The sequence below is a fragment of the Trachurus japonicus genome, chromosome 22, assembly GCF_045865225.1.
Source record: "Trachurus japonicus isolate A0001 chromosome 22, Traja_1.0".
Taxonomy (NCBI): domain Eukaryota; kingdom Metazoa; phylum Chordata; class Actinopteri; order Carangiformes; family Carangidae; genus Trachurus; species Trachurus japonicus.
The window spans coordinates 26903795-26925636 of NC_140928.1; the positions used below are offsets into that span (position 1 = coordinate 26903795).

The 21842-nt window shown below is 44.2% G+C and overlaps 1 protein-coding gene across 2 annotated transcripts in view; it reads right to left on the reverse strand.

The window, feature by feature from the left end:
- Positions 1-870: 870 nt before the first annotated feature.
- The window catches only part of LOC146964192 (formin), a 54627-nt gene continuing 33655 nt past the window's right edge, over positions 871-21842 (reverse strand). For both annotated transcript variants that reach the window (XM_085767483.1, XM_085767484.1), the window contains 5 exons: positions 16005-16097; positions 10889-10940; positions 5286-5435; positions 2908-2989; positions 871-2809 (listed from right to left, as the gene is read on the reverse strand). In XM_085767483.1, coding sequence (XP_085623609.1) covers positions 2765-2809; positions 2908-2989; positions 5286-5435; positions 10889-10940; positions 16005-16097 — 422 coding nt within the window. In that variant the 3' untranslated portion in view covers positions 871-2764. The remainder of the gene's footprint in view (positions 2810-2907; positions 2990-5285; positions 5436-10888; positions 10941-16004; positions 16098-21842) is intronic.

Sequence of the window (21842 nt, forward strand, 5' to 3'; positions counted from 1 at the left end):
AGAGATTACATAGTTGTAAAATGTAAAGCCATCGTTGATGTAACCGATTTGTTTATTCCTTTGATTAAATTATCCATGGAGACATGAAATAAAGGGACGCTGGAATATTGTGCATATTATTTAAAAAAGAATCACGGCTGTTAAAACAAATTTTGAACTTCTCCCTGATCTCCTCCTGCGTGGAGCCAGCATCTTATTCTCACACTCACAACTTGGAATAAATGTAATCGTAAAAAAATAACAGGTTTTATGAGAAAAGATGTAGTTAACTTCTCCACTTACCCACGGAAATGATATCATTTAACTTCATTAGGCTGTATTTTCATCAGAGGCCGGGAAAAGGAGGCAGTACGGTGTTCAAGTGCAAATGATGGAGGACTTGCCTAAATCAGATGAATTCAATAAATGGCTTTTATCATCTCTATAGGAGTATTGCTCTAATAAGATATGTATTAAGGTACAATCTATGTGATTATTCTGCTGTTTGAGTTATGACTGCTGGCAAACAGCAAGTTGTCCAAATTTGTCCATCTCATTTAATTTTTAAACTTAAAACAGACCTCTGATGACAAAACAAATTCCTTTTGTTAACAAAGCTAATGACCATGTTTCAAGAGTTTTCCAGGAACAAGTTCTAATGTTGAAAAATGAGGTTTGATTGAGTGATTTAATCCTGAGTCATAGTTTATTGAGCAGCAGCTCTGACTTTCTAATCATTAGGTCCTCTTTGATGACGCAGGCTCCTTCCATAAATATCACATTTTCTCGGTGCAGGCCTAATGGAAGCGTTGACAGGAGGACATTTAGAGAAATTGGTTTAACACATCATTTGTGTGAGTGCAAACTTTCATCCAAAATGAGTCTGCTTAGTTTGGCATCCAGTTATTTATTCTTGAAATTTAAAACAATTCCATAAAATTACAGAGCACCTATATGAGAGCTACTGGAGGTTACACAAACCGACATACATAAGAGAGGCTACAACAATTCCTTGGTCAGTATAGGCTCTTTTTTTCTGATTTTCATATTCTCTGAAGTAGAATGTAGGAGTTTAAATTTATGAAACATCTTGAGATTTATACAAAATAAATGGCACACACGAAGGACTTTGGAGGGTAAAAAAAAAAGGAATCTATAAGGTGCAGTTGTATGGAAACGCTGATAATGGAAGTTTGTCTGAGGTATAGCAACTCGCATGGCTTCAGGTGATATGCTTAAATATAGAACCCTCATCTCTCCAACATACACGGGCACGACATACAAGTAACATCCATGTGAAAATATATCTTTCTTCTGGCCGATGCACCAGGCAGCTCCTCAGTCAAGTCTATTACAACTCATAAAAATACAACCTCAAAAAGGAAGAAAGCCGATGTTCTTTTGGCATAAAATAAACCTCTTCTTACATAAATATAATTTTCTTGAATGATACAGGAGTGTTGTTATAGCTTTTGAGAAAGAAAAAAAAAACATTGAGCAATACACTTTCTTAGAAGTGAAAACAAAATCTAGTCATTTTCTGCCATGAAGCATTACAATTCATGAATCTTCTTTACAAGGAAGCCGCAGCCTTGCATAGGAAAATAGGTGCAAAAAAAGTGCAAGACATTGGAATAAAGCGCACACACTTAGCATAACATGGGAGTGTGGCTGATGGCGAGCTACGATACACAGCTACTGCAAGCAGGAAAGTGCTTCAACCTGGCGCTGGACACAATGTGACGTGCAGCACTCAGTGAGGGATTAACAACTTTGTATTAAGTACATTTCAGTTCTTGGATGAGTGGGTGCGTGGCCAAACCCTGGTGTGTTCTTGTAATGTTTTTAAGTAAGTGTGTGTGTGTGTGTGTGTGTGTGTGTGTGTTATAGGGCCAGACTCACTGCCAGGTCTTGCTCTGGTCTGGCCGTCACCCAGGAGAGGTCAGTCTGGTGCAGTGAAAACACACAATACAGTGAAACCTCCACCTTTTTATACACAACATGTCTTCATCTGCACTTGAAGCCCGCCGCAGGTCGTTCATCATACTCCGCCGAGCCGCTCGGTTCCTGCCGATCCTACGACATGACATATTTACAAGACTTTTTAATGAGCCATGGTGAATGAACAGCTATTCTCTACGACTGTGAGGGGGGGGGGGGCACCGGGGGCCGCTTCCTCACTTGCTGATTTGTCAACAGGGAGCTTCCTCTGTCACAAACAGAAACAATCAACATCGCACTTTGTATATACTGGAGTATTTTAGACACGTCAGCTGCGTCAGGCAGAAACAGAATGAGCAGATTCTCGGCTCTTAGATCCAGAAGGAATCTCACGGATGTGTCAGCTGAATCCCGCTGACCCACTGAGACCTTTCACAAGCTGGGCACTGGGGGGTCACGCCACGCTGGATGAATGAGGTCGACCTTTAGCCTTTGAGACTCCCATCACTCGGGCGGTGTCAGCCATGCATCCTCGGTGCAGGAGGTTTTTCCGAAAAGACTTGACACGAAGGCGGCTGGGGATGGGCGGGTGTGTGTGTGTGTGTGTGTGTGTGTGTGTGTGTGTGTGGCAGGGGGCTGTCCAGTGCTGTTAGTAGTACAGAGGTATGGCAGTGGGAGTAGTAAGTAGTCCAGCCAGGTTTTATTGTGAGTTCGTATGGGGCACAGAGGGCACAGAGGGCAGTCCAGTGTTGTGGAGGCAGGTGGTCAACGTACTTTCTTACCACCACCACCACCACCACCACCACCGCTCCTCGTTCCTTCTTCTGCTTCCTCACTTGTCATTTCAGCTGGAGGACACACTGGCTTCCTTCTGCCGCAGCCGTTCTTTCTGTTGGAACAAAAACAAAGTGCGCTGATTTCAGCACTGACACAAGAGAGAGCAGCTTTCAGAAAAAAAAAACAACCTCTCCACAGATCAGATCTTACCAGACTATTGGCATTGATCTTCTTGGTTTCGACCCTCTTCTCCGCTGTGATCTTCTTGATGTTTTCTTGAGCTTCCTTCAGCCTATGAAAAGAACAGACGGATGTGATATTTGCAGGCCTCTTTAAAACTCAAAGTGCATGCTGAAGGATCTGGTGTAAGTTGTGAAAACAATATAAAAAGCCAGTAGCCTCTCATCACTGTCCTCGTGAAGTTGTTTGTAAGAGCAAGACATTTAAGTGTCTCCGTAGGGCGCTCTGTCGTGGACACACACACACACACACACACACACACACACACACACACTCACACACGCTGATCCTCTCAGGAGTTTGCGGTCAGTGAAAGCCCCATAAGTGCGAAGCCGTAGAGAATGACAGTGGGCTGATGAGATAATGAGGCAGCCTTTAAAAAAACACTTGGCTTTTATGAGTGCAGAAACAGTATTTAAAATAAAGTTAATTGTACATAAGCACAGTCAGCTGTGAGTAACGCGGGACACAATTACCTCGCGAACAATTAAGACAGAGCACATGGATCTGTGGCAGGACAGGGGGGGTGGTGGGTGGGGGGGCATTAACTCCTGACACGAACAGGCTCCGTTCAGCGTGTGCGAGCGCAGGTCATGATTCAACGGCTCCAGAGTGTGTGTGTGTGTGTGTGGAGGGAGACATGAAAGCGAAACCAGAATGACCAGGCGGCCTCGGCCTCGGCCCCAGCTCGGCCTCAGCTCGGCCTCGGCTCGGCTGGGCGGCGTCAGCGGCGTCTCCTGTCGGCTGCGGCCTCATGCAGACGCAGCACGTGCAGCTCTCCTGCCCTCTTGGCTGCACGTCCAGCATCATGACAGTGTTTATCAGTTCTCCCATAACACGCAGCCTTTAAACCGCCGCAGACTCCCGTCCACTCGCTAGTAAAGCCAGGAAGCCGCCAGGAGGGTCTGCCGTCCCTCAGTGGAATGCCCCCCCCCCCCACCTCCTTTCCCCCACCACCCCCTACCCCCGCCTCCCTCCACCTCAGGTCACAGGAAACATCATAAATTCAGCCTACTCCCGTTTGCCTCCTCTTTGATGGCCCCAACCTCTTTACTCTAATTACACCCCAGCATCTGAGCATCACCTTCGCACAATTACTGCTAATTTGACCTGATGTCCAGAGGTGTTAACCATCCATCTAAAGGCCACAGAGACCAGGAGTCTGATGTGAGGTTTGTGTTGTGCAGTGGTGCATCCACTGACTGAGAGAAAACACACTTACCACAGTTCATTAAAAGCAGTACATAAAGGGATAGTTCAACATTTTGGCAAATTAGCCTATTGCCATAATCCCTATCATAGCAGTAGGTTCATTACCTGTATTTATCATTGCATGTTGTTTTGAGATCCACAGGGCAGAGACGTGAGCTGCTTAGTGAACACAATGGAGGTGAATGGTACAGGTCCCTCATCGAATACACAATCCAACAACTCCACAACGCTCTGGTGGACAAGTTGTGACCTGCAAATTCACCACGCTATGAAAAGATAATGTAACATTACGAGACAGAGTTGTTTTCGAGGTAAATTCATAGCCGGAACTACCTTCCAGACACGGCTGCTGGACGGAGTGATTTTAAAAGTGCCCGTAGTTACGGGTTTTTTCTTCATACATTATTATCTCATAGCGTGGTGAATGTGCAGGTCACAACTTGTCCACAAGAGCGTTTTAGAGTTGTTGGATTGTGTATTTAATGAGCTTGATGAGGGACAGGAGACCTATACCCTTCACCTCCATTGTGTTCGCTGAGCAGCTCACGTCTCTGCCCCGCTGATCTCAAAACAACATGCACCGATAAATACAGGTAATGAACCTACTGCTATGACAATAGGGATTATGGCAATGGCGAATTTGCCAAAATGTTGAACTATCCCTTTAAGAGCTTCATATAATCATAGTTGTTATCCTATACTGGGTGTGTGGATGCAACTCTTTCAGCGAGCTGCCATTCAATCTGTTCATATTCTGTAATTATTATTTAACAGCTCCATATATTTCAATTGCCTTAGTGTGTATGTAATACAGCCTTGTTATTTGAATTTGGTTTCTGATATCAGCCCCACCTTTACTATTAATGCAACAGAACACTTGCTTCAGCTTCTTCACATTAAAAGCATTCAGCTGGTAAAATATGGGGGGGCTTTCACCGTTCACAGACTTATTTATTACACGTCTCCTTTCCTTCACAGCAGATACAGCAGCTGCTCAGAGAGTGTTGGCTGCAGCGTTTAGTTACCACCGTCACATCATCGATTGGACGTCAGCCAATCAACCGAACCGACCGCCAACGCACCAGGTTCTACCAGTCAGAGTAGGAAAGAAACGGAGCAACCTCGGTGCACCTCACCTCTCCTTGGAGATGGCCTTGTTTCGCCGTATCCAGGTGTTTTTGAAGTCATTGCAAAACTCGTACCAGAGCATGAAGACATAGCCCGGCGCCACTTCTTTCTCCCCGGCTTTTGGCTTGGTACCAAAGTAGCTCACCATGTCCTGGAAACTGGAGGAGAAAGCAGAGAGGATGCAATAAATAGTGCTGTCTTATCACATGCGATAAAAAAATACATCAGACATGTCGTAAATAACAGTGTGTTTCAGAGAAATCCGCTAAATTGAAAAGCTGTAAACAAAATACGGACAAAATACAGACACAGCACACACACACGCACACACGCACACACACAATGATGGATGGACGGAGAGCGAGACTGAGAGGCCAGAAACAGAGCTGGAAGGAGAGTGTCCACCCTGCTGGGCGACGGGGGAGAGCCAGTAGCGGCGGCTCCATTATCACATTGACCTCCACAGCCTGCAGGGGAAGACTGCCAGAGGAGACGGAGACAAGCCAAGACCAGGCTGCTGCTCCTCCAGACACAGCAACACACACACACACACACACACACACACATAAACACCACTGCTGTGAAGTAACACCTACAGCTCCAAGAACATATTTACTGGCAGACGATCAAAGATATGAATATGATATGATATATGCACATGTGAACTCACTCAGACAGCTGCGCGCAACAATAAAAAACACAGAGAAACATCAGCTCTGTGTGAATAAACAGATCCTGGGCTTTGTGTTTTCGGTGCACCGGGCCAGATTGCAGCACTGTTGTAGGCCCTAATTCAATTGTAACCAAATCTGAACTCTTTGCGAGGCTCTCAGCGGCAGCACACAAGGCATGAAAAGCAGCCCGCTGCTTCGGATTCCCTCCCCAACCTAAACATGAAAGACATTTTCTAGCCGTGCCTGTCAGAAGGTTGATAAAAGGGGGCTATGATTCAGGGGATGCTCCCTGTCCCATTGACACCCAGATAGGCTCTGACCTCCAGATGCTAGGTGGCTTTTTTGCGACGCTAATCTAAGACATGCTCATGTTGTGTGAAATGCTGCAATATGCTGCCCAGACCGCCTGCTAGAATCTGTGGAGGGAGGAAAAAAAAGAAAAGAAAAGAAAAGAAGAGATTCTGCTTCCCATTTCCCAAGGATGCGTCATTTCGCTGGGATGCTAAAAAAAAAATAAAAGGAGGGGAACGCTGTAGATCATCCTGTACACTACAGAAGAAATCAGAGGCTTAGATTGACCAAACAGACGAACCGTCCCAGGTAGCTTTGCTGCAGCCGGCCTTGTCTGGCATGATGAACAGGGTCTCTTCTCCATCAGCTCCTCTCCTGACCCTGGGTCATCATGTCAAAGCAGGCACAAATCAAGCAACGAGCCTTTCCTCTTAGCCTTCCTGAGCATATGCAACAAGCAGATACACAACGCTTCATTCAAAACAGATGCAAACACACTCGCACATGTGAGTTTACCTAGAAAACATAAACAAAATCAAGCGGAACTGAGTTCGTTTGCGAGCACGGAACAATTACACTTGTGCACACATGTACACAACACAAACCCCCCCACCTCCCCTACACTTCTGTAATCCATGCTATGATGCCATTGCCGTGAGAGGGTTTACTGCGGCACCCACAGCCAGCATTCCTCACTGACAGCTATAAAAAAAGGCCCATCACAAAACCATGAGCAGCCGTGAGAATCAGGGAAATATTTGGACAAGCAACTCTGCATTCCTTTGTTTCCCCAGTAAAAAGATTACAGAAGTAAACTGCATGTTGTCGGCCGAGTCAGCAGAGGCACCAGGCCCTGTTGTGCCATTGCTGTCATGTAACGGCAGGGAAGAATAATATACCAGCTTAGAATCTCTGAAACCATAACTGCACGGTGACCGTAGAGGAGGCAGCTGGGCCAGATGAAATTGAGCATGATGTGGGAGAGGAGAACTTAATGAGACGGAACTGAGGACAGAACCAGAAAACCTCAGTGGAACCCGAACATGAAGCAGACAAATTAGGACTGCATGTTGAGGAAAAGACTTGAGCTTGCGCTCGACATGCCCGGGGGCTCAGATAATGTTTTACACAGAGCGAAAAAGCAGAGATGAACTTGATAGTGTTGTCTTTCTTGTTACACTGATGCTGTTTAACAGTTAAGCTCAGTGAAAATGTCACCTTCTACAGCTGGGGTTGTGTTACAACAGAGTTGTCTAAGTCTGGACCAAAACCATGATTAAACATTACGCTGTTTTCCATGTATGAAACATCCATCTTTTATTGCACTAACATGCACTGTATACTTACACTAACTCCAATTTAATTCATGTATATGTGATACACCACATATACCACATAGTACATTTGGTATATCAGTAGTGGAATGAGGGGTTGGATACTATATAAAGATGGATGCAGCCTCCCTGACGTCACTCACAGGATTCTGAGGAATGGTTTTGAGGCTCAGAGTGGGCTGCTCCGCCATCGCCATCCTGGCAGAGCTGGACTCCCCCCAACTTCCAGCCAATCCCAAGATGGTGACAAAATTGGGGCAAGCAATAGGTTCATCCACTTCACTCAAAGCAGCACACCCTCAATTTTCTTTAAAGGATAGTCCAGCATTTTGGCAAATTCGCCTATTGCCATAATCCCTATAGTAATAAAAGTAGGTTCATTACCTTTAATTATCAGTGCATGTTGTTTTGAGATCAGTGGGGCAGAGACGCAAGCTGCTCAGCAAACACAATGGAAGTGAATGGTACAGGTATATACACAAAATCAAATACACAACTCTAAAAAGCTCTTGTGGAGAAGTTGTGACCTGCACATTCACCACGCTATGAAATAATAATGTAATATTACGAGACAGAGTTGTTTTAGAGTAGCCTAGAAATCTAGCTGCACCCTAGCGGCAGCAAATCTCTTTGCTCCGTAGGTGGGTCTAGAAACGAGCCATAGGAACTTTTTGAGTCTCGAACACCGTTTGTGTTGACCAATCACAGCGCTCTATCTGTTTAGAGGGTTGTTGGGCGGCTTAATGCGATGACGACGTAGATTTTAATTGGCTTGTCAGGCTAACGTCATCCTGCTCTTTGCTCTGATTGGTCGTAGCGCTACCCTATTGGTGCAGAGGCAGTTTGAAAGACAGCCTTCATCCCGCCCCCTGGATTGAGCCGAGGTCTACCGGTCGTTGCCAGACTAGACATGTTAATGATATAGTCTGGCTTGGCTAGTTTTAGAGGCAAATGCAGTCAGAACTACATTCCAGAAATGGCTTCTGGGTGGAGTGATTTCAAAAGCGCAAGTAGTTCTGAGTATTTGCTTCATGTGTCGTAATGTTACATAATTATACATGATTATTTCATAGCGTGGTGAATGTGCAGGTCACAACTTCTCCATGAGAGTGTTTTGGAGTTGTTGTATTGTGTATTTGATGAGTTTTGAGGGGCAGGGGACCATTGTGCTCACTGAGCAGCTTGCGTCTCTGCCCCGCTGATCTGAAAACAACATGCACCAGTAATTAAAGGTAACAAACCTACTGCTATGACTACAGGGATTATGGAAATAGGCATATTTGCCAAAATGTTGAACTATCCCTTTAAGCCTTGTTGAAGCCATAATCCTTCATAACATTTAAAGTGAGTTACTGTGTTTGTGACACTTTAACATGAGAGTCTTTTGGGAATGACTAACTTTTAGTGATTCTGTCAGGAGTTTGTGTTTAGTGAAAGCTCTACCAGAGAAAAGCTGATTCCACTTTCATTGGCATCTATTTTGTTTAAAGATAATTCATGTAGTCATCTCTTCCATGTTAAATGATCATGTGTTTATATATTCAATATCTTTGTAACAACATGAAACATTTTTCACTGTTTTCTCCCATTTTACAAACAAATGATAAACTGGGGAAATGATCAGCACATTCATCAATAATATGGCTTCTGCCTTGTCAATACTCTCACCATTTCAGTCAGAACCAATAAGCATTGAGGTTTGATGTCCAGCTGCATCTCCTGTCCATAATCCTGATGTTGATTCATGCTGACCCTGCCCCACTAACTGCTGCTTAGCTTTGACTCACAGGAGTCTAAACTCACTGACTCCTCATGAGGCCGAGGCCCAGGCATTAGGTAACACGAGGAGATGTGCACTCTGTTTCCTTTATTAACACTCGGCCGGTAACGCTGCTGCTGCCACCGCTGCTGTTTGCCGTTTGTGTGACGATCCCACATCCAGCGCAGATGTGTGAGCCCACCCAGGGCCCGGTGAGCTCGCTGACGCCCATATTCATCAACAGTGTGTCACTTTTACGAGGTGGCTCTGTGGGAACCTGAGAAAGAGCCCCCCCCCACCCCCGTTCCCTCGCCTCCCGACCTCCTTTTCCTCCTGCTCTACCTAGCGCCAGTCGGCCAGCCCCCGTCTTTAGATGAAATTAAAGGAAAACTTCATTAAAAGCAAAGGTGCTGTCAGCCGCGGGGCCCTTTTGATCAATATCCCCCTCCAAGTTCAACGGCTTCATTACAGTGGTGTCACTCTCACACACACAGACACACACACAGGTCCAGTGTGGTAGAGATAGGTGAGGGCGGGGGTGACAGGCCGAGACAGAGAGCAAGAGGTGGAGCAGCCCCTCTTGGCTTAAAAACAGCAACATGAAACAGAAACAGTTTGGAACCATCTCTCTGAGTTATAGTGTTGTCCAAAGCAATCAACCTCCTAATTGTTTATAGTTTCCATTTTCTCGCGACCGGCGTCTTCCACTTTCTCCTTTACGTGCGTCGGTGATTTATTTTGGAAGTGGCAGAGTTACGATATAAAGCAAACAATCCTGCTCTCTATCCAAACAAGGCAAAAATAATCTATTTGCTTTGTTTGTCTGCTCCACCATCTTTTTCCAATATGAAATGTTCCAGATATGATTTCCCTCGGACAGTGAGCTCAGCGGCTGCCAGTGTGTCTTAAGCCTATAAATCAGATACCTCTCAGAAAACTCTCGGGAGTCTCCTGCACAAAACATGGCAGATAAGAATGATAGGAACTGCAGGGGAGGAAGCACAGGGTGTTCAGGCTTAAAATACAGTATGCTACACATTACATGAGTGTGGAAAGTGGCCGCTGCTCCGGTTGAGGCTGTGTATCTTTTATATTTGTCGTTAGACAAATTAGAAAAGGCATAGACATTAGCACAGATGTATTTAATACTCAGAATATCTCCTTGTGCATATATAAAACTGTGATAAACCCTTCAGAGTAAATCACCTCATCCAATACTTTTTCCAGTGAAAGTTGGATCATCTCAAAAAAGCAGTGAAACCGTGATACTGAGAAGCCCCTACATCTTACCAGAAACTTAAACAGCTGCTACTAATAACTGTATACAACGATACAAATGGCAAACATTGGTGCTGTCAGATACCAGCCATGTTATCTATGTGGAGCAAGCCAAATAACGCAACACCGCTCTGTGACGTTTGCAATCCATAACACTTGGCCCGTCCGCTTGTTGAGGGATGCAATCCACAAATATTTTCTGTCCAAACATGATACTTCATTCAGAATTTTAAATTCATCTTGACATGGGTTTGTTAAAAAAGTTGCTTTCCTACCTTTTCTGTGCCGAACTGAGCCGGTCCTCCTCGGCGGAGTGCTCCTTTTGAGCTGTAGAGACAGAGAATGACAGATTAAGACAGGATAGTGGACGTGTTACAAGGCTTCAGGTGACACAGATAACCGGACGTTTCCGATGACAGCTACTGAAAACTGATCTCGGGTCACCGGCGGAGCCCAGAGGGGGGCGCTGTGTTCGCCAGCCGTTCTCAGAGCTGTGGAGCGGGCAGAGGAGAAGAAGAAGGGCTGAGATGTCACTGATCCAAGTGACAGTTAAGCACATTGTAAAGTTTGACATGCTTTTCTGCGTTGACGCGTGAGAGTGTGAGAGTGTGAGCCTGTGACGCCTGCGCTCGGGGCGGGGAGTGGTGGTCTGTTAGCCGAGGTGTGTGTTTATACGCGTGTGTGTGTATGTGTGTGTGTCGACATACATGTGCATGTTCTGAGCAGAGCTGAAGCAGGGCGCAGGGTTGAGCAGAGAGGCTTGGGAACTGGAGGCTCCTGTGGACTCCTGCCATGTAAAAGTGTCTAAATGCAAGGCAGATGTGTGCGGCGGGCCAGGCCGAGGTGCAAGAATTTATCTAGGGCCAGAGAGTGCCTGTGATCTCAGATTTATTGCATTTTTCCAGATTCATCCTTTTTACAATGATGGGGGACCTTTCCTACTTGAAGATTTAAGAGGGGGAAGTCTCCAAAAAATTGTTCAAAGGCAGGTTTGGGGGTCTTCTGGGAGAAGGTGAGCTTAAGCCTCTGACCAACTACCCTTTTTACTTCTTCTTTTTTTTTTTTTTTACATGTATGTGGGCAAAGGGGCGTTTTGTTTTTTGTTTTTTTACATGTATGAGGTAAACCTAATGAAGGGGGTGGTGGCCATGTCTGGGATAGAGGGACGAGGGGGGAAGAGGAGAGGGGCCGTGACCAATGGCGTTAGTCTCAGTGGGGGTCAGGCTGGCGCCTGAGGTACCCCTCTGCTGCGGCTGTGCAGAGGTGGCACTGGAGCCAAGATGCTGAAGGAGAGGGAGAGAGGGAGAGAGGGAGAGAGGATGTGTGAAGTTTCTCTTCCTCCGCTCCCTGTGTAAACATGAAACCAGTAGTCGCTAACTAGAAAGTTATGAGACGTGCATGCTGAGAGGGACAATAAATTAGGGCTTTAAAACTCTGACACACTTTTCCAAACCACTGCTTTACCTAGCAGCCAGATAACAAAGAGATGGAGAGCGATCTGAGAGGGATGCTGAGGATTTCCATAAAGCATCCTCTTTCCCCTCTCCCTGCATCACTTGTATTATACAGACAAATCTCGAAGACTTCATCAAAAACAGGCTCCCTGGACAGCTGCCATCTGCACATTTTTACACGGGCTACGTAATTCAGTCATCTGAACAAGTGGAAGTTCGGTTATTGGGTTGTGACTCACTGACAAGAAAAAAGGATGTGATGATACACATGAATTTTAACACAGGCTGAGATTAAAAGCGGGAATTTGTTTTCAATTAGTCATGGCGTGTATTCAACACGAAAAATATGCCCGTAAGAGTAACCCCAGAGGTTTCAAAGAGCTCCTATTAACAAGGGAAACAAAAAAGGTGCTTGATGAGATGCTGGAACTACTGCAGTCAGATTGAGAACAGCTCTTTCTCTTTTTCATGAAACCTTACCCTTTTGAATGAGAGAAACTCATTTTACAGGAAACAAAAGCACATTCCAAAGAGACAGATTAACTATGTAAAATATGTAAACTTAATACTCCATTCAGAATCAGATGATTTCCAGAGCGTGTGGAGGAGTTCGTTTGGAAGGGGAGCAGGAACACGACGGGGACGAGGTCTTACAGGAGAGGGGTCACTGGATTTCTGAGGTGTCCCCTGTTAGAGATCACACAGGAAAGTTGTGGGGCGTTCGGGTTCACCTGCAGGCCCCGCTGTGAGCCTCTCCACAGCCTGGGTTATGGGTCAGCGCTGCTCAGAAACACAACTCTCACTGCTTAGTTCTGTCTGCCTCCGTTCATCCGCTCTCATTCTTTGATCCTCATGTTTGAGGACAGAGTTACGCCACACAGTCCTCTGAGGCTTCTGATGCTGCATTCCTCCACACCGTTTCCTGAAAGTTCATTTTCGATATCTAAATTCATGTGTCAAACACATGTACGCGTGGTCAGCCCTCCCGAGTGTTTTACCTGGGTGAGAAATTCACCCATCCAAAGATGAGTCAGGGTTTAAGGGGCCTCAGCCGGTTCTTTGATGTGATCACTGTTGCTTTGTATTTTTTGGCCTTTTGAAGCCACAGAATCATCAAGAACAATGATTACACACTGCTCCTCCCAACGCATTGGCAACGCAGCTCGAGCTAATTCTGTTTACCAAAGGAAGGTTTCCACTGGAAAGTTAACAATCAAGATGTGTCTTTTCAAACAAATGGCGTTTTGTAGCCAGTGGCAGACGCAGTGGTTTTCAAAGCTTCCAGATACTCTGTGTCGCTGGTTCAAGCACAGAGGAAATATTTAGCAGTAGTCAAGGTGGATAAACCATCCAACAATGTCACGCTACATTTCCAGTTCAAGTACATAATCCAGCACAGATCTGATACAGTGACAGGAACCCATGCACAACTGCCTCTTTTATACTACAGGAATCTATTACTGTGCACGACCAACTCATCTTCACTGCAGATATTCTGGTTTGCCTCCGAGGTATCTGCTGTGGTCCAAAATAAAATGGAAGTCAATGGACATTTCGTTGTGGAGCTCATGTTGACCGAACACATGTAATGGTTATTTTTAACATGCCCATCAAATTTTATTATTTATATTTATCATTATCTTCTTACAAATAGTGGAAAATGACGTCAAAGCCACAGGTATTCAGTTTTGTTTTCTTGGAGCAAAAGTTTAAACTTTAAAAACTGATACACTGAAAAATGTTTTTCTATAGCAATTGGAAATCTGGATTATTAGATCAAGCCCTACAGTGTAAATAATTTAAGTATTATGGATAACGCTCCATTAACTTCCATTGTTTTGAGCTGGAGGGCAGACATAAACCGGAACAAATAAGATTTTAAAAAAAATGTAAAAAATTTTTTGGAGGAATTTTAAATAACTGACAATTTAACACTTTCATAGACTGTGACCCTTTTGATTCCATGTCCACAGGCTGCACCACAAAATGAAGTCCTATTTTGTGTGTTTAAAATCTACAAACTGAATATTCAGCAAAACAGAACAAACATGGCACACACAGTAATATGGACTATGATGAGTAATGTGTTTCCATCCACAAGCACAATTTTTTATTTGGCACCAACATAATGCGCTGGTGAAAATATTCACAAGTGTCACCCAAGTGTCATTTCAACACCAGGCCAAAAGGCAGAAACCCTGAAAACACTCATCCAGATGTGTCAGTAGCAATACTAGAGTTGTTATATTCATATTCAACATGTGCATCGGTGTTGCTGGGATTTAATCCAGACAGAGATCAGCTTGTGTAGAGTGTGGACACAAGTGTAGGTGAAAAACTGATGAAGTGATAAACCAAAGCCACAACACACTGAATGTGAGCTGACCTTTACCACTGGGGGGAGGTAACAGTATCTGGTGTGTCTGCCTTACTCTGCAGACCTCTTCATGCTGTGCAAAAAAAGATGTTTCATAACAACGGCAAAAATAATCAGAACAGAAAGCCAGAAGTTGAAAAGAGATTTGCCTCCACTGCTGTTACTGTTTTTTTTTATGCACAACTGGGTCGAGTGATGTGACAGCAGGAGAGAGAGGTGGAGCCCTCTGTGGCCAACTTAGACGTCTTAATGGCGTTCACTCAAATACAAAGGAAGGTTTGTGTATAATAAAACTTTGGTGAAATAAGCAGATGGGTGTGTAATAGGCAGCATGGGCCGTCACTTTAATGATACTTGAGCTGTAACTCATTGAAATGTGTATACAGTCACTTTCAATAATGAAACTACCATTGTAGTTGTGTTTGAAAAGGACTTTGAATCACATGTGGTGGGATTCTCTTTGCCCTTATTTCCCCTTCCTCTGTGCATGTCTAGGAATTCCCGTCACCCCACAGCGCAGCGTGAAATACTTTCCAAACCAAGAAGACCGAAAAAATATCCTCAAACAAATTTAGGAGGTTTCAACACGATGCTACGAGCCAGGCTGCGGCTGCTACGACAACAATATTGGGTGAATGTGGATCAGATGTGTCTGGGTCAGAAAGGGGACAGACAGCGAGATGATCACAGTGCGTCGGGTCGGGTGGGGTCGGGTGGGGGGTGAGGGGACGCTCTGCTCCTGTCCCGGTGGTCCACGGGTCTGATCCACTGAGGCCGGCCACTTTACAAGGCCACAGCCAGAGATGTCCTGCCAGCTTTATGGCAGCTCAGAGTACATGAGAACCATGTTAGAGGCAATGTGATCCCTTCTACGGGCCTGTAGACTCCTGTCCTCATGCTGTCTTACAGCGCACCGAGACGCCCTCTCACAGCAAGAACATGAGACTACACACACACACACACACACAAGGAGAGAGAGAGAGAGAGAGAAAGAAAGGGGGATCCTACACCACCCAGTTGACTGGCGAACGCAGCAAAAAAACATATTTCTTCCTTCCTTTTTTGTTTATTTTAAAGGTCCCACACTGTGCGTCTGGGTGAAAACAGGGCTTTTCTAGTTCTGTAAGATGGTTTCATGACTATCTCCTCTGCCGTCCGCCTCAATGTTTCATCTTTGAAGTCACAAAGAATTTTCTTAACAGCTTCACCTGAGTCAGGCCGGCTCATGAGCAGGGCAGAGGGCAAACATCTATCACTGCCATCTGCCAGCGAGGACGTGAGAGTGTTTCACTGTCCATAACTGCTTAGGCCTTGCACTGCACTTGTTCATGAATTCCTGAGCGCATGAATCTCTTTCCATGAAAAGATCACAAATAAAAGGTTTCCTCAACTTGACAATAGCTACACAGTTAAGAAATGGACCATTTCTTTTAGTTTTGATAAATTCCCTTCAGATCTTCGTTTGGATCATTTAGGAGAAATGAAGAACCTAATATAAAATTCTCTAATGACAGTTTGGCTATGGGGGAAAAAAAGAAAGACAATCTTATCTCGACTCACCGGCAGAGATAAATCCCTCCATCTTCTCCTTGAAGGGCTGGAGGTGTTCCTCTGAAGAGTTAGCACACACCTTCTGCACATCCTTCTCACAGGCTGGAAAACAGAACAGACACAATAAATGACCCAACAGGCAGAAACGGAGGGGATGGAGGATTTCAAGTGGGAGGAAAACACAAGCATAAGTGTGAGATGTAAAAGTCATTCGGGGGTATCATTACAAACTGGTAAATGTAATTAACAAGATGGTGTGGTTAGACTCTGTGAAATGAGGTGGTGGCCTGATTTTTGAGTAAGAAATTACCATCAGTAGAAAAAGGATAAAATATGTGACCTTATTATTATCTCTTTTATTTTATTCAATATGCTGAATTGTTGTCATCTTCTCTTTCTGTTATTCTTTTCATTTTCTTAAGTGTATTGAGACATAATGTGGAAAAATCTGCTACTTAAATGAATAAAAAAATGAGAAGAAGAGCAAAAGGAGGAGACAGAAGGGGTTTTAACACCAGGGCTAAAAAAGGAAATTTCAGTTAAAGTGTAAACAGTGTGCGTCTTCAGTTGGAATGTTAACATGACATTTCATTTGTATTTAGTTATTTCCTTTGTGATTTTCCCCCTTGGTGGAGAGAGCATCCCATAGTTTACATATCAAAAAATCTTGATGATGACACGATTCCCCACAATGTCCCACAATGTTCCCCCGAATGTCCACTACAGCGAACAATGAGCGTGTGTCGTGCTGCGATGTGTTCGCTGTTGTCCGTACGTGTGAGCGCAGCAGATGTGTTTGCTGTTTGTAGATTAGTTTTTCTTGACCCAACTCACAACAGCTCAGAGGAAACAGGCGTGACTGAGTGTGCTCCAGCCGAACCTTCGCCATTTCCTCTACAACTGTAAGGCTGCGTTACTCTACACACAGACGCCTGCTGAACGAACTGCCACATTCCTCCGGTCTGTAAGTCATTAATGGCTGCAATAAATACCTAAACTTGCTTATGACTGCATAGCTAAATTGTTCTGCATCACAACAAGGGCATTAACAGGTCTGGCCGCTGTCTCACTTCACTGCGTCGCCGCTTTTAGATCTGAGTTTGGCTCTCACATGTTTGCATGTGGAGCTGCTGCACCTGCAGCTCGGTAAACTCACTCTATGGCATCTTTTATTTATTGGATGTCTTAATAAATCAGGAAACACAAAGCCTCGGCATTAAAAGTCAGGGGTAACTACATACAGCCTCACAGTCTGGATTCCAGGACACTTTTTAAATTGAAGGATAGTGAGAACCAGCAGTTATCAAAATAAAAAACAGAAATCAGCAACCATACAAACATGACAACCAAAATATCCTGTTTGGAGAAACCACGTTTCCTTACCAGAAATCCCCCCCAACTCAAAAAGTCCCATTAAAACAGTGTTTAAAACAGCGAGTCTACAATTTAGAGGCGGCTCTTTTCCAAATGCGGTCCAGACAGCAAAGGCCGCAAGGAGGAAGCCCACAAAAACACAGCAGCTGTAAAGAATAAAAACTGAAAGCTCTGTTTTGAGACATTGTCTTGGAGTGCTAATACAGTTTTTGGAGGGATGCATTCAAAAGGATTCTCCTGTATCGGGCAAAACGCAAGACCCTAAAACTTAAGGACCCTGGCTAGAAACATCAAGTTCTTTCTTTGCCACAAATGAAACAAAAATGTGTGTTAATGGAGCAGTGAATGTTAAAATGGTTCACAAGGGGCGGTGTTTAGCTCAGTTGGTAGAGCACCCGCCTCATGTGTTGAGGCTGTAGTCCTCGCTGCGGGCGGCCCCGGTTCGAGTCCCGCGTCGGACGGCCCTATCCTGCATGTCATTCCCCCCATCTCTGCCTCCCATTTCCTGTCACACTCTCAACTGTCCTATCGAATAAAGGCAAGAAAAGCCAAAAAAATATACTTTAAAAAAAAAAAAATGGTTCACAAAGATGATAGTGTCCTTCAAACAAACAGCCTCATAAACTCTGATGAGACAAACCAGGAGAAATCAGATTCACCAAAATTGTCATCGTAAGTATTTTACTGTTGGAAATCATTCGGAAATGGAAGTTTGTTTTACAGTGAATTTGCACGAGTTCTACTTTGAAATGCTGCAAAAATATTATTAGCAACTTTTTTTTTCTAATTTCAATTTTGTGTATTTCTTAAAATTTGGACCAAGAGCATAATTATATTCACAGGTTTGTTTGTTTCTTTTTTACAGAAAATGCAAGAATTAAAATTAAACAGCTAACAGTCATTTAAGGATCAGCTGATCAGTTCTGACCTTTCATTTCAATATCCAAGACTCAATTCTGCAACATCAACCTCACTATTATTACACTAAATACTGTAATTACATAACTTTCTTCAATAAAGAAGTTGTCAGACTTACATAATTCAAACAAATATATTAAAGGACATATTCGAACATCAGTATATAGATTCAAAAAAATGCAGATATAGTATAATGATTCATCAAATGATTAATACAGTGGATTGCAATACTATGCAATAAGAGATTAATGGAAGTCAATGGTAGTTTCAGTTTTTAAAGAATTTTAAATAATGAGAAGATTTATAAAATGAAATCACCATCATAAAATATAAGCAGGTACATAATGGACTATTTAACTAGTCAGGTAAAAATTTAAATATTTGTAAAGTGTAAATAACATTTCTTAAATATAAATTGATTACAAAAATCCAATAAAAATCCAAATACTAATACAAATGTTATCACCGCTGTTTGTTGACTGATAAAACAGCTTGTTATGTCTCATCAAGGAACCAGTTCCATTTCAGCTTTACAGGATAACATAGAGTTCCTTTATTATTTGTGACCAGTAAGTAGAAACCAGGAGCTGATCATTAGCAGCTTCAGCTACGCTGCTGTCTTGCCTCTCGGCTGCCGGTGGCACAGTTCGTACCATCAGACACTCTGTCCAGTAATGCAGCCACAGGGGACCGGTTTCCCTGCACAGACAGACAGGGTAATGATGGGAGACAGAGCTCTGATCATTAATGGTCTTCCACTATTACCACGAGGGGAAAACAGATGAGATTACAGACAGCGGACTCAGCACCTTTAGAACTGGGGTGCTCAAGAATCCAGACATTCCTCAGAAGATCACAGATATGTGTATGGCTATCAATCACTTGTTAAAGCAGCATCCTGATTCCTGACGGACTTAAACTGACAGACAGACAAGTGTTTTATGGACAATGTTAAACCAGAAAAACCAGGGGGAATGAAGAAGAAGGTGTAAAAACATCCAACAACAGCCACCGGTACAGCAGCACTGTATCAGATCTGATACCCTCAGGTGCTCAGGCACTTGTGCTTCTACTGTTTATCTCTGAGGTAACACAGCACAGTTAATTAGATGTGAATAGGAACAAGTCAACTGGCCTTTGTGTAATATGAGGGGGCGATGTTGGTGGTAGATTAAATGGAAAGAAAAACAAACATGAGAGCCAGACTTCTGAACCAGGATTTACCCTGTGTGGTTTGTGAAATGAAAGACTTTCATGTCAGTATGTACTTAGGACTTCACTGCAGCTACCAGGAAATCACAGCACACCAAAACAATACACAACTGTGTGTGTGTATGTGTGTGTGGATTGGAGAAAAAGCATCAACAGTGGATGGGGACCGAGTGGAACACCACAGAATGAGAGAGTCAGCTGTTTGATGAATGTGTCTGTCTCATAAATGTGGCCATAAGGCCACGCTGATCGTGAGACATGAACACTGACTAATGACAGCGACTGCAGAGAGGAAGAGACAGAGAAACAAATAATACTCTTGTGATTCTTTTTTTTCTCTCTGCTAAAGAAGTGCAGTTGTCTGCTGAACTCCAATCAGCTGGCAACAAATTCCCGTAAATACAATCATATGGTGAACCTCTGGTCCCTGTTGTAAACAACATTTTTCGCAATATACTTTATATTTCACCAGAGGTTAAACCAGTACAGTGCTCACGCCCAGGCATATTAATGTTATTTATACCTGGAAAGTGAATTCTCTCGCTGATCCCCCCCAATTATCTAGTGTCCCAGCAGACTGTCAGACGTGCAGCCCTCCTTTCTGTTGGGATGAAGTCTACTAATTCCGCTCTGTGAGGCCAGCCAGGAGACTGCCTCAGCAGGAAAAGGTAAGACCTTCTCTCCACTTTCCACTCCTCATAAATCACATCATATTCCACCAGACTCAAAAAACTTCTCCTCAATCTTAGCTGGAGAATAAAGTGCTGACAGACAGAGACAATAGGCAGAATTTAGAATATGAGTTGGAGCATTAACTCTGGTTTAATTTGAATGCCGGAGGCATCAAAATAAAAAATAGACCATAGAGACTGACCGAAATGAAGACGCAAACATTTCACTGTCCTTGCATCATTGTTTGAAACCAGTCAATAACAAATATCTAACATTACTTAAGCCTTGTTAAGTCAGACGGCCGGTGACAGTCCTCAGCCCGCTCACTTCACACATGGCCCTTCAAGCCTCCGTCGTAAAACAGAACTCAGGGTAAAGGCCCTGCCTGAACCTGACATTAAAGGCCATTTAAAATCAGGACACTGTCTGATTTGCCACAGTGATGAATGCCTAACCTGGGCCAGGTCTTCTGTGAAACACTAAACTCCCCTGAGCAGCAAATGAGCTCTGACTGTTTCTTTTTATTTGATCCTATTTCATTCGGTAGCGTCCCTGCCTCTCTGTCAGGCCCAATTACGTGGCAGTTAAACGGATCTTTATGTCTGTACTCACCGGTCCTAAAGCACTGATCTGGAAATGCAACTTCACCTACGATCAGCATCTCCTTGTGATAGAGCCAAATTTGTACAGGATTGTAAAGATAAACATAATCTTCAGGGTTTCAAAGCCAGCTGCACCAGTGTCCATGATCTGAGACATAAACAGAGTGGAATATATCTGTCTTCATGGGAGTTGAGAGTCCTACAGTAGGTTTAGGTCCCTGTGGCCTCCCACTCATCCCTCTTAGAGAGCACAGAGAGAGGTCATCACCCTCTCCCCAAACAGGAAGCCCCATCAAAAGAGGATCATGTTTCTGCACAAGCCAGTGAAGGAGAGGGCAGCCAAGCCGAGCTGGAGACCTGCTACTCAGCATCACTGTTGACTATATGCTGCACACACATGAATAGACATACACAGAAAAGTGCAAAAAAGTCATTTCATTTTCACTCCCAGACTCGTGTCTGAATTTAAATACAGTAAACCAAGATGCCAGTCACACAGAGAAACCCAGTCAGGAGAGATGAAGTTCTCACTACCATCACCGAGTCTCGCGACCTCTGACCTAAGGCTGGAGGGCAAGACAGAGCCCACGACTGCAGTCGCCACCTCAGGACGAGGTGAGGGCCAGAGAGCCCCGCTCGCCTCCCGTCAAATCAAAGTGTTGGCTTCTCTGCGTCGGACACGGCGAGGATGGAAGTGATCTGTGTTAGTGTTATAATTAAGACCAGTTGCTCTCTTTAGGCTGGTTTATAATAGCCAGGCATAAATATTTATTCCTGGCGGCTAGAGAGGATAAAAAATGGCGGGAGTCATAGGTGGAGCTCACCAAACATCCACGATCCGACGCTCGCCCTGTGATGCTAATACCCCCGAGGACTACTGTGCCAGACTGCGCCGCAGCAGAGATCAAATGCGAGGGCCCTCATGTTGCATTTATTGTCTTCAGGTCTTCCATTTTTCCTAATAAATGAGTGACAGCTTGAGGTGGGTCTGGGTACTTTAGTAGACTCTTTGTATTTTTCCCCCGGGTCAGAGAGGAGAGGGCTTTAACAGCGATCTAAAAAACGTAGG